Source organism: Octopus bimaculoides, chromosome 6 (genome assembly GCF_046866305.1).
Source record: "Octopus bimaculoides isolate indiv1 chromosome 6, ASM4686630v1, whole genome shotgun sequence".
Classification (NCBI taxonomy): domain Eukaryota; kingdom Metazoa; phylum Mollusca; class Cephalopoda; order Octopoda; family Octopodidae; genus Octopus; species Octopus bimaculoides.
The window spans coordinates 93,002,245-93,014,900 of NC_142933.1; the positions used below are offsets into that span (position 1 = coordinate 93,002,245).

The following is a 12,656-nucleotide window of genomic DNA, read 5'->3' on the forward strand; positions in this document are numbered from 1 at the left end:
TATTAATATCAACTAAGAATAGATGCCGACATGGCCATGTTTTAAAGAAGTTTACTTCTCAACTATGTAGTCTCCAGTTCAATCTCACAACATGGCATCTTAATCAAGTATCTTCTATTACAGCCCCAACTGAACAAAGTTTTGTGAGTAGATTTGGCAGACAGAAACTGAAAGATGCTCTTTGTATATATATATATGTATATCGGTTTGTGTGTACCCTAGTCATGACATCATGTAGTGATTGCAAATGAGCATTACTGTCAGGTTTTTGTTTACAGACTTGCATGAAAAACATGTCTAGTTATGGGAAAATATTACCTTGCAGGGAAACAAGCAAAGGTTAATGACAGGAAGGACATCAGAACATGGAAAACAAATTCTGTATGACCCATACAAGAATTGAAAAGTGACGTTAAATAACAATGATGATGAACAACCACAATACTCATAATAATCTAACAAGATTAATTATTACAGCATTAAAAATAATGATTTCCAACATTGGCTCAAGGCCAAAAATGTTGGCAGAAGATGCAGTTGATTGAATGAACCACAGTATATTACCGATACTGAATTCACAAATACTAGAAGAAAAAAATGGTAAAATCTTCCCTGATGCAATTTTAGAATCTGAAAATGTGAGATAACTAAATATTACAAAATACCAATAATTAATAACACTAATATTAACAACAACAATAATAACAACAACAACAACAGCAGCAGCTATAATAAATCATTTGGAATATTCACAAAATTGTAATAATGAATACGATAAAATTAATCCATCATCAGTCGTATCATCACTAGCAATTAGTCAAACAGCTCCATACTCTTAATTTCATGCTATGGACAAAGAAAAAAGAAAAAGAGGAGCATTTCATTAGAATACAGAACTGATGGACTAATTTACATGCCTCCTACACACATGCACACACACAATTAATACGAATGAATGCATGACTAAACAACAAAGCAGAAAGTAAAAGGTTGATGCACTCATCAGACAGACACCTGCAGCCAAAAAAAATAAAATAAATAGTCAAATAATAATAATAATAATAATAATAATAATAATAATAATAATGATAATAATAGACAGCTACCAAATATTCTCTGAGTTATTAAAAATCAAATTCGAAAGAGAAGATAATTTTTAATCACGCTTTTTCTCCAGCACCTGACATTCTGTATTAAATTACAGAAAATTAATTAGGTGATGGTGGGATTCCTAACTCAATTATCTTGCAGAATATGACAAAAACAATAATCATGATTGAATGAGTTAGTGGGGTGGGGATGGGTGAGCTGGGAATGTTCAATTCCTATTGGAAAATAACAACGGAGGTCTTTTAATTTCTATGCCTCTTCCTCGCCGCCGCCGTCGCCAAGGCCACCACCACCACCACCACCACCCCACGCTCATGCAACTGACAAAACGACCCAAGGGAGGTAACTACTATTTTCCCTATGGCCTGAAATAACTTGAACGAAATGAATGGCGAAAGAGGAAAGAAGAAAAATAATTTTTTTCCTGCCTCTCTCTCTCTCTCTCTCTCTCTCTCCAAAGCAACTTAAAAGAAAAACACAAAACGAAAACGAAGTAAATGCACACAAAAACAAAATAGTCTTGATAGAGATTATTTGTAGCATTTCAGTTTCATCTAAAATCAGTTTATCAATCCAATTAATGAGACTAGGGTAGCTGGTGGGAGATCAGAAAGCAAAAATCATGAAAAGTATTAACTTGTTACTTAAAGACAGACTATTTTTTATACATTTATACATGCAAGTGCCGAAAAGAGGTATTAAGCTTTCGGCAAACTGCGTCTGTGCTGCAAGTTCAATTCGTGGTCATAGCATTTCAATTTAATTCAGTTCTGTTATTCTTCACCCTTATGGTTTCTGATCTTAGTCAAAATAGCCTGGAGAGAAAGGAACACTGTCAGCCTAACTTGACTTTCGCATATATTATGAAGTGAGCCACTATGTGGACGGGTAGCTCAATCTGCAAGAAACAACAGCTAACTTACTCTCAAATCACATTCTGCCAGCTTTACAAAAGGAAAGGGTATTGGAAAATGTAATCTGAGATAAACTATATATATGAAAAGGTGAGATGGTCATTGTTAGAATGTCTGATCATAAGTCTACTCAACCTGAACAACCAGGTTCAAGCAACTGTTACAATATAAAGCTAGCAGCTACAGGGCTATTTTCCATATCCATATGGCTAACCATAAACACACACAACTGAGGCTTACAGATAGACGTTGAACTGTCAAAACCTGAGGTTTTCTTGCCAAACACAGTCATATAAACACACAAATTACTAGCAAACATGGCTTTGTGGTTAAGAAGTTTGCTTCCCAAGCATTGTGCTCAGCAGAACCCTGTGAATAATATTATATTATTCATGCTAGCATAGCAAAAATATCAAATATATATATACATATATATATATATATATATATTTTTTTTTTTCTGTATACTAACTTAAAAGCTGCCCGATAGGGTGGCTTTTAATCTAGCTCCTGATGGAATAATCAGAAAAGAAAATGTATCAAGCACCTACCTGTGCACAGGTTGTGATCACGCTGGCATGACACTTCATCCAATCACACAACACTTTAACAACATGGAGCAAGCCTTCGTTTTGAATTACTTCAATGACATGTTGTAAATGTAGACGGTCATTTTCATTCCTGAATAAACAAAATATATAATTCAGTTTATATTTGTGTGTGTGTGTGTGTGTGTGTGTGTGTGTGTGTGTGTGTGTGTGTGTGTGTGTGTGTGTGTGTATACATACACACACACCATATTTATTCATGTGTAGGTCACACTATATTTGATTTTAACTGATAAAGACTTATACAGGAGTGCATCTTATAGACAAGTAAATACATATATAATACCAAAAAACAGAGGAAGAAACCAAAAGGAGATACAATATATATATATATATATATATACATATATAGCAAATGGCTCTTTATTATTCTTTAAGTAAATAAATGGAAAATTAGCAAAACAGGAACCTCCTTGTTTTAAAGTACCACATATGATTTTTTTTAATGTTATGATAGTGTTTAATGAACTCTTCCTCATCATCATAGTCGTTTTACATCCATTTTTCCATGCTTGCATGGGACAGTTGAGTGTTCTCCAACAGAATGTCTCTCCACTTATCATTCACTATCTTATGATCTACAGCAACCGTAAGTCAGTTTGTACCACTTCTACCAATGTTTCCACAGTCTACCTCATCCACAAGTTCCTTCCACTTGAATTTCTTAAAACTTCTATATTTAAGTGTCACCCTCCATATATATCACATATCTGTACCAGTGCAATCTTGCCCCTTTACACACTACATCTGCCTCCTCTTATACCTAGCTTCTCTTTCAGTTCATTTGTGCTCTGTCATTCACACACACACAAATATGATACATCCAGGGAAGTGAACTATATTTCTTTCTAATCACCACTCATCCTATGTAGCCAATGCCCATGTTTCACTACCATACAGCAACAACTTTAAGCACAAGTAACAGGCAATCTACTTTCATTAAAACAAAGAGAAAATCCTGTTGTTATTCTGGCTACAATGCCCTTGGAGAAGACACTTCCATTCCAAATTTGGCCACCTAGATAAAAGAATGCCTTATGTTGCTCAATGTTGATTGTTTCCAATCTTCTATGAAAAAAAAATTTGGGCCATGGGAAATATTACCTTGCTTGGAAACAGATGAACATTGGCAACAGGAAGGGCATCTGGCCATGGAAATTTGCCTCAACAAATTCCATCTGACCCATGCAAGCATAGAAAAGTGGATGTTAAATGATGATGAATATGAAATACTGATGAAATTAATATCTTTACCTATCTAACTGGGTATCTCCTTCAGCATCTGTTTCACTCAGAGCGCTAGACAATTCTGAAAAGAAAAGCAATAATTACATGAGAAACAATCACTCAAAGAAAAGAATGATAAAAAAGAAACAGAGTTTACAATTCTGAGAAATGCTAATAAAGTGATTAGTCTGAGTCACAATGATGAGTGTTGTACAGAAGATGTAAGCTCCCTGTGAGCCAAATCAATATCAATGATTTGATTTTGATTCCTGTCTTATATCCCATTCAATTCATGGATCACAAGAATCTTAATTTCTCAAGCACTTATTGAAATTCAATACTATCAATCAACTATAGATGGATAATTTTGCTTCCAGAGATGTGTGAATTAGTTTGGAAGACGCACATGGCAAAGATATATTCAAATGAGGTTAGAGCTAAAGACATTGGATTACCAAAGTCAAATGGACAAAGGACTGAGAAAAATGGGAAGATGCCACACTGCAAAACTGTGCAGATTCTCTATTAACTGATAACTATTTTACAAGCTTATGGGTCTTCTTCATATCCTGTTCTCTGATCTGCACCCCATGAGGTATGCAGCTTTTCAATACAAAAATTAAATGCAAAGAAATAAAAAGCGAAATAAGTGTTTTCAACAAGTATCATTGAGTTAATTGAAAAAATGGTTGTAAATAACTAACTGGAATTTCTTACCGGTATCTGTAGGTCCACGGCTTGTCTCAGTATCAGTTTCTATCACAAAATCATGAAGCTTCTGAGTTATTTCAGCAGAATGCCAATCTTCTACAGAGTTATAACCTAGTAGATTATGAATACAGAAATTATCAAAATACCAAGAGACATTTTTGGATATGTTTTGCAAAGAAAAAAAATTTCCAGTCAACTGAAAACACCAGATTCAACTAAGTCATTGATAATATTTTCCTATTTACAACTAAATGTTATTATTAGCACTGTGTATTTCGATCCACCTGGGTCACATTCTTGATAATAGTGTCTTGATTATTCTTCAGAGATTCATTTAAAATGCAGTTAAGTCTTAAAATAAGAAATTCTTTTTGATGCCAAAGACAGTATGAGGGCTATTAACTGTCTCAATTAACTATATAACTACTAAAAATATTTCTTCTAATTATATACAACAAAAAAAAATACATGTGGAACAATGGATACTTCTTTGTACTGTTTCACTGCAAACTTTGCTAGAAGGAACGTAACTAAAACAGCATTGAATTGCTTGAAACAAAACAAATACATAAATAAGGGTAGTTGAGAGGATTGCAAATTCCAAAACCAATTCTCTGCTAGTAATAACCACGCCTCTAATGAGTCTCATGGGCTATGGTAACGCTTTTAAAATTAAAGGACATATAACTTTATTACATTTCCCATAAGACACATACATAAGAGCATAAATATTTAGAAAACTTTGAGAGCAATCATGGAACAAATTTTTACTTTCAAAAAGTGGTTTGATGATAAATAATTCTTCTTTGTTAATCACATGAATTTAAGTCACATAATTCACACAATATTTTCTTGTCTAAAGACATTAAAATTGCTGCAACATTTAAATATCAGAAGTCACCAGATCATTATCATCATCACTTAATGTCTATTTTCCATGTTGGTATGTGTTGGACAATTTGACAGGATCTGAAAAGCCAGAGGAGTACATCAAACTCTGATGTCAGCTTTAGCATGGTTTCTATGACTGGATGACCTTTCTAATGCCAACCATTTTAGAGTGTTCTGGGTGCTTTTTACATAGTCCTAACACTAGTAAGGTCACCAAGTAACTCACAAGATCTCTCAATTGAATGGAGGGTAGTATCGAGGAAGGTGGCTTTATACCAGGTGATGAGAGATTATAGCATGATAAGAGGACAGGAACAGGGTGAGATACACAGTTACCCCAGTTGGAAAAGATAAAGGATGGTAGTGAAGATGTATCAGCAACCTCTATCTTTCCCAACTGGACAACCAAGTATCTCTCGTACACATCTCATAAAACTACAGATTTGCAGATTGCTCAGACCTGCATCTCACCAATGTTGTTTTTATGCCCAGAAAGCTTTGCTCTCCAGGCTACTGATGTTGTCCAAGGGAAAGATGATGATACAAGTGCCAATACTTGGCACCAATGTTATTGCAAGTATTACCATCAGAATACAAACAGCCTAAACAGATGTTACAAGGTAGTCTGTCTGACCATGCATTTGCACATACATGTGCAATCCTGGACAAGATTTTTTTGAGTAAGACATGCTGTTGTCCGTAAATGCAAGTCTCTCCACTCCATACCACTGACATTTACCCAAGAGAAAGGCTGCTGATTTGGTGTCACTGTTATCATAAGCATTGCTGTCAAAATGCAAAGGATCAGAACAAATACTGCATAGCAATTTGCCCACCTCTCTAAACAATTCTGACAATCCACTAACCTGGATTGGTACTTTATTATTAACCTCAAAATGATGAAAGGCAAAGTTGACCATGGAAGAATTTGATCTCAGAACACAAAGCCAGAACTGAATACTGCAAGGCTGTCTCTTCAATGTTCTAATGGCTCTTCCAAATGTAACACATCACTAACAAATATCGCAAAGGCCTTTCACTTGCAAAGCTTTGGTTTTGCAAGTTTCTTGCTAATTTTTAGCTTCTTTGTTGATATACATTACTCACACACACACACACACACACACACACACACACACACACACACTGGTTTCTGCACAATAACTACATGATTACATATGACAGATCAACCTAAAAAAAAAAGTTACTAAAAGAAGAAAGAAAAGCTACTCCAAAAGCAAAGTCAGTCAAGAAAAAAAAAAAAAACAGAAATAAATACATACCAGAAAGCATCATATTCTTCAGTTCATAGTTATTGTCTTTGTATGAAGTGTAATCCACACTGTTATCTGATGTGCCCACTTTGGAGTTTTTAAGATTGAGCTCCAATTTCTGTCCAAGGAATGTTGCAGATGTAGACAAGAGTTCAGTAGAAAAATGGACAAGACTGACATTGGTGGCAGCATCAGTCCAAATATTAGAGTTGCAAGAATTTGAATGCCTAATGTTCCAGCTACCATTAACGCCAGAAGCTGCAGCAACAGCTTCAGCTGCGGCTGCAACTGCAGCAATGTTGGAACGAAAATCGATTAGTCCTGCGCCGTTTGTCAAAAGCTGGTTATTTTTGCCAGTTAATGAGAAGTTTGAGGGCAAATCCTGCCCATCGATCAGTGTGTCAGAGAGATCAGAATCTGAATCATGTTCCAAGTAACTGCCAAGGTCATCGTCAGATTCCTCGGTTAACATATCATCCTCTTCAATAATGTCTTCACCACCTGAAATCAAATAAAATACAGATTTTGAATCATTTCAAATGGGAGGGGAGGGGGAATGATTACAAAATGGATAATTATGAAATAAGTGTCAATTTAACATTTTTATGATGGACTTTCCCATGGGTTTCATATGAGCATCCTGATGTTCAATCAAAAAACAATTTATTAGGAGGAAAGAAGACAGAACCCTGGTACCCACACAGAAATGGCATTGCTGGATAGACAGAAAAGGAGTAGGTATAAGGTCCATACACTGCACTGAATATAAGCTATGGATGTAGAGCAATCACAGGCAGACTAAGCTTCATACGTGATAGATGCACTGAAACAGTATGTCCCATGAACACACCAGAAATAGAACTCCTTGAATGCCCAGATGGCTCACTAGAGATAGTTGATAGTTTTTGCTACATAGGAGATGTCATCAGTAAGGGAAATGGTTGTTGTGAACGTATAGTAACCAGGCTAAGAACAGGTTCGAAAAAATTTAGGGAGCCACTACCATTGCTGGCAACAATGGTCTTTTCCCACAGAGTGAAAGGCAGATTGCATGATGCTTGTGTTTGACCTGCAATGCTGCATGGTAGTGAGATATGAGCCTTGAATGCAAAGGACTTGGAAAGAAATGAAACAACCATGTGTTATTGGATATGTAAATATGCCTCAACATAGCATAAATGTGCTGAGAGACAGATGGGCATAAGAGGAATCAGATGCAATGTGCAAGAAAGAAGACTGCACTGGTGCAGACATATAATGAGTATGGATGAGAACAGCTGTATAAAATACTGATCACTTATGTGGCTGGAGCCTGTGGACAAAGAAGACTCAAGAAGACATGGGATGAAGCGGTGAGTCCTGAGCCAAACCCACAGTAAGGAAAACAGTGGCCTTCCTATCCCCTCTCCTTGGACCACCAAATAATCACTCCTCATGCACTATGTCTCTATCCCTCTACTCTGCTCCTGACAATGGTATCTTCGTTATAACTTTGCTGCTAGCATCCCTCTAGCCTCCACAACTCAAGCACCACATCCTTTCATCCCTTCCCAATATTTACAGAATGCTGTCCACCTACCTTCCTCTTACCCACTTCCCCTATCTCTACCCTCGTACACTCCTGTAAACCCCTACCCACTACTACTCTTCCTACCTGAGATGCCACTTGGGCACCTCATCACCACTGTCTATTTCTTTGAAGGTACTACCAATTCATTCTTACTCTCTCTCCTAAATGTGAGTAGACATGTAACTTCTCCACAAGAACTTGCTCTGCCCCAACCTCGCATACTTTAATTCCCACCTAACACAAAGACGCTTCACCAAACACCTTGGATTTGTAGACTTGTGAGGTACATGGTGACCTCAATACTGCTGGTAACATGAAAAAAGCACCAAGTACACACCGTAAAGTAGTTGGCATTAGGAAGGGCATCCAGCCATAGAAACCTTGCCAAAGCAGACACTGGAGCACAATGCAGTTCTTGAACTCATCAGATTTTTGTCAAACCATCCAACCTAAGCCAGCATGGAGCATGGATGTTAAATGACAATATGTACACACACGCAGCTCTGTGTGTGTGTATGTGTGTGTATACACACATACACACAGGTGCATGTATGCACACACACACACACACACACACACACACAGGTGTATGTACTCATACACAGAGGTGCATGTTTACACACACACACACACACACACACACACACACACACACACAGGTGTATGTACACACAGGTGTGTGCGTATACACACATACACAATTCTTTTATATATTTCTATCAATTCATCTTTCTATATTAAAACATTTTTGGCTCATAATGAGAGCAACAGCTTCCTGGTTCTATCAGAAACACTAGCATTACCTTAAACATTAAATTCATTAAAGTTCACATCATGGAAGATTGTGACATGCAAGATACTAGAAGCAATAAGCACTTCCGCTAAGGAAATCATTTTCATAACAAAAGAAAAAAGAAAAGAAGAAAAAATACACACTGTATAAAGGCATGACATCAATAGTGTAATTCACTTCCTAATCAGTGAATCAAGAATGTAGGCTAATATTTACAATATTTGTTTTAAATTCTTCAGGAGGAAAAAAAAATGTTTGTGTTCTTTAACAAATAATAATAGTTTGACAAAAATGAAATAAGAAGCTGTGGAAAAATAAATAAAATGGAAATCAGTTTAGTGGCTGAAGGCAATAAAAATAATAAGAAAAAGTGAACGAAAGGATTGTACTGAATTTTTGAAAGTTTAGAAAATTAGGAACAAAATAAATAGATAAGTTGTTTTTATGTTAGTAAAATGAATTAGTTTAATGCTTTGCATACTCCCCATCAACTTCCTCTCTTAACTGTGTCAGATTAATAGTCATGAAATGTAAGTTCGTGAAATAAAAATAATTAAAGGTGATATAAAATCTTAAAAAAAAATTCAAAAATTCAAAAATTTCAAAAAGTAAAAATTATTAACGGAAATCATAAAAGAAGAAGGAAATTAAAAGAGATAGGCACAGGCATGACTGAGCGTTTGTCAAGTTAGCTTTCCAACGATGTGGCCTCAGGTTCAGTCCTACTGCATGGTACCTTGAGCAAGTGTCTTCTTATTAGTCACCAGTCAACTAAAGCCTTGTGAGTGGATGTGGTAGATGTGTACTGAAAGAGGCTCATAATGTGTGTGTGTGTGTGTGTGTGAGAGAGAGAGTGTATGTGTCAATTTGCATGAGCATGTATATGAGTTTGTTTACATTTGCACCTCTTTGAAAATTGCGAGCTACAAGGGGTGATATTGTTATTTCTCCTGTCAACCAATCATCTGCTGGCTTTGTGCCTTTGAAGATGTGTGAAATAAGAGATTCCTTACTTGTTAGAAGAAAAAAAACCCAGGTAAGAGTTAGCAAGGGAAAGGGCATTCAGCTGTAAAACAATGTCTCAATGAAATATTTGTCTAACCCATGCTTGCTTAGGAAAATGGACATAAAAATTATTAAACAACAAATGACTACATAAGGAATTGCAGAGAGTGGAGAATGAGGGATGAGAGAGGAGGAATGTGGGAGCATAGCGGGCAGATGAGGCAAGGAGGAGAAAGAGGATGGGGCTAGAGGGGGAAGGAGAGGTATGTGAAAGAGAGAAAGAAAAGAGTGAGTAGGGGATGGACAAAAGGGGAAAGAGGGAGAGTGATCACTGGAGAGAGGTATAGGAGACAGAGGAGAGGTGATGGGGAGAGGGGGAAGGGAGGGAGAGCGCGAGGGAGGGAGAGCGCGGGGGAGGGAGAGCGAGGGGGAGGGGAGAGAGGGGGGAGGGGAGGGGGAGAGAGGAGGGGGAGAGAGGAGGGGGAGAGAGGAGGGGGAGAGAGGAGGGGGAGAGAGGAGGGGGAGAGAGGAGGGGGAGAGAGGAGGGGGAGGGGAGGGAGAGCGCAAGGGAGGTAGAGCGCGAGGGAGGGAGAGCGCGAGGGAGGGAGAGCGCGAGGGAGGGAGAGCGCGAGGGAGGGAGAGCGCGAGGGAGGGAGAGCGCGAGGGAGGGAGAGCGCGAGGGAGGGAGAGCGCGAGGGAGGGAGAGCGCGAGGGAGGGAGAGCGCGAGGGAGGGAGAGCGCGAGGGAGGGAGAGCACGAGGGAGGTGGAGAGGGGGGATTATAAAAAAAAAAGGAAACCACATAATGAAAATTACCTTCGCTGAGATCAGACTCTTCATCTGAAACAACAGATCCATTACTGCTACCACTGTGATGGCGACGTCGACGTCTTTTTAAGTTTCGCAAATTTAACTTCTTCTAGGTGAGAAAGATATAAAATGACTATATAAAAACAGTCCGTGCTATGGGTCTTCAGTTATAATGACAGTGAAGAACAATCAGTAAGTTGACAAAAATCTAATCTGTGGTGGTGAGAGGGATGACATTAGGCATGAGAACAAAAAAAGACCGTTCTACAGCAAACTGGCAGAAGGCAAGTGCACTGGCAATGGACAGGGAAAGCCCCTTCAAGGATACACTCAAAGCCTCACTGAATTGTATTGAGATCAATCCCAATGAGAAATGCTAGCACTGGGCCACCCTGCCTGGCAAAGCTGCACCAACAGAGGTACCACCTCCTACGAATAGAACAGGACTGCAGGAGCACAAAGAAAATGTGAACTGCACAAGTTCAGAGCCAACTCCTTGCATTCATTCCCAGCAGACCACCAGTACCCAACCTGCAGCAGAGCCTTTCAAGCATGCATCAGACTGATCAGCCACAACCAGACACACTGTGACCCATCTTCTCCCGTGTGTTGTCCTTGGCCATTGCTGACAACGGATGAACATTATTTACCACTGTTCCATCTTTGTTTTCTCGTCTCTGATGAAGGACTAGGGTCCGAAATGTTAAAGACCTTTTCCCTTTCTTTTCAAGCTTTACACTAATAACATCTATGTTAAAACTTGTCCCTCTTGTTTTGCTTTTTCTTGTTTTTGCTCATTCATACCACACACACACATATACATACATATACATATTTAAAAACAATAACAAACATAGTTATAACTTCAAAACTTACTATCAATGATACTGTGTTATGCTCAAGAGTATGAATATAACTCCAGCTTACTCCAATGATCTGATAACTAAAAATTATTTCCAATACAGAAAACTGGAAAAGATAAGCTTACCTTTTTATCTAGTGAAGTGACAGTTGCAGAATCTCCATTATTTTGCCCAGCCTGCTGAAGATTCCAGACAACATTGGAAATTGGTTTATCATTCCCTGCCTTATGTACATTTCCAATTGTTAGATGACTATTATCAAATGATAGGCCATTGTTTCCACCAGGAGATGAATGGCTGTTGTCATATTTATCATCGGCTTCATCACCTGAAAACAGTGAAAACATCATGTAAATAGAATATCTCTCTAACAAAGAGAAGTATTTTAGAAGAAGCTCACAGGCATGGCTGTGTGGTAAGAAGCATGCTTCCCAACCATATGGTTCCAAGTTCAGTCCCACTGAGTGGCACCTTGGGTAAGTGTCTTCTGCTATAGCCTTGGGCCAACCAAAGCCTTGTGAGTAGATTTGGTAGACAGAAACTGAAAGAAGCCTGTCATGTGTGTGTGTACATTTGTGTATCTGTGTTTGTCCCCACCACAAATGCTTGATAACCGATGCTGGTGTGCTTACGTCCCCATAACTTATCAGTTCAGCAAAAGAGACCAATAGAATAAGTACTAGACTTACAAAGAATAAGTCCTGGGGTCAATTTGTTCAATTAAAGGCAGTGCTCCAGCATGGCCACAGTCAAATGAATGAAACAAGTAAAAGAATGTAGCAGCGGATCTCCTTTACCAAACTTTAAAATAACAGTAATGTTTAAAAGTACACAAAGTTTGGATGTTCCAAGCTAGAACACCAATTGAATGGTAAAGACCC

General features: G+C 38.0%; 1 protein-coding gene across 6 annotated transcripts in view; it reads right to left on the bottom strand.

Moving 5' to 3' along the window:
• Positions 1-12,656, bottom strand: part of LOC106881821 (nonsense-mediated mRNA decay factor SMG5) — a 1,052,345-nt gene that overhangs the window by 988,330 nt on the left and 51,359 nt on the right. For 4 of the 6 annotated variants that reach the window (XR_016242356.1, XM_089354248.1, XM_089354251.1 and 1 more), the window contains exons 12-17: positions 11,901-12,103; positions 10,919-11,021; positions 6,745-7,236; positions 4,577-4,681; positions 3,887-3,941; positions 2,576-2,705 (exon numbers count right to left, since the gene is read on the bottom strand). Coding sequence is in view for 4 of the 6 variants with exons in the window: in XM_089354248.1 (XP_089210374.1) it covers positions 2,576-2,705; positions 3,887-3,941; positions 4,577-4,681; positions 6,745-7,236; positions 10,919-11,021; positions 11,901-12,103 (1,088 nt within the window). In the remaining 2 variants the exon portion in view is untranslated. The remainder of the gene's footprint in view (positions 1-2,575; positions 2,706-3,886; positions 3,942-4,576; positions 4,682-6,744; positions 7,237-10,918; positions 11,022-11,900; positions 12,104-12,656) is intronic. The other 2 variants (XR_016242357.1, XM_089354250.1) reach the window with 1 other exon arrangement.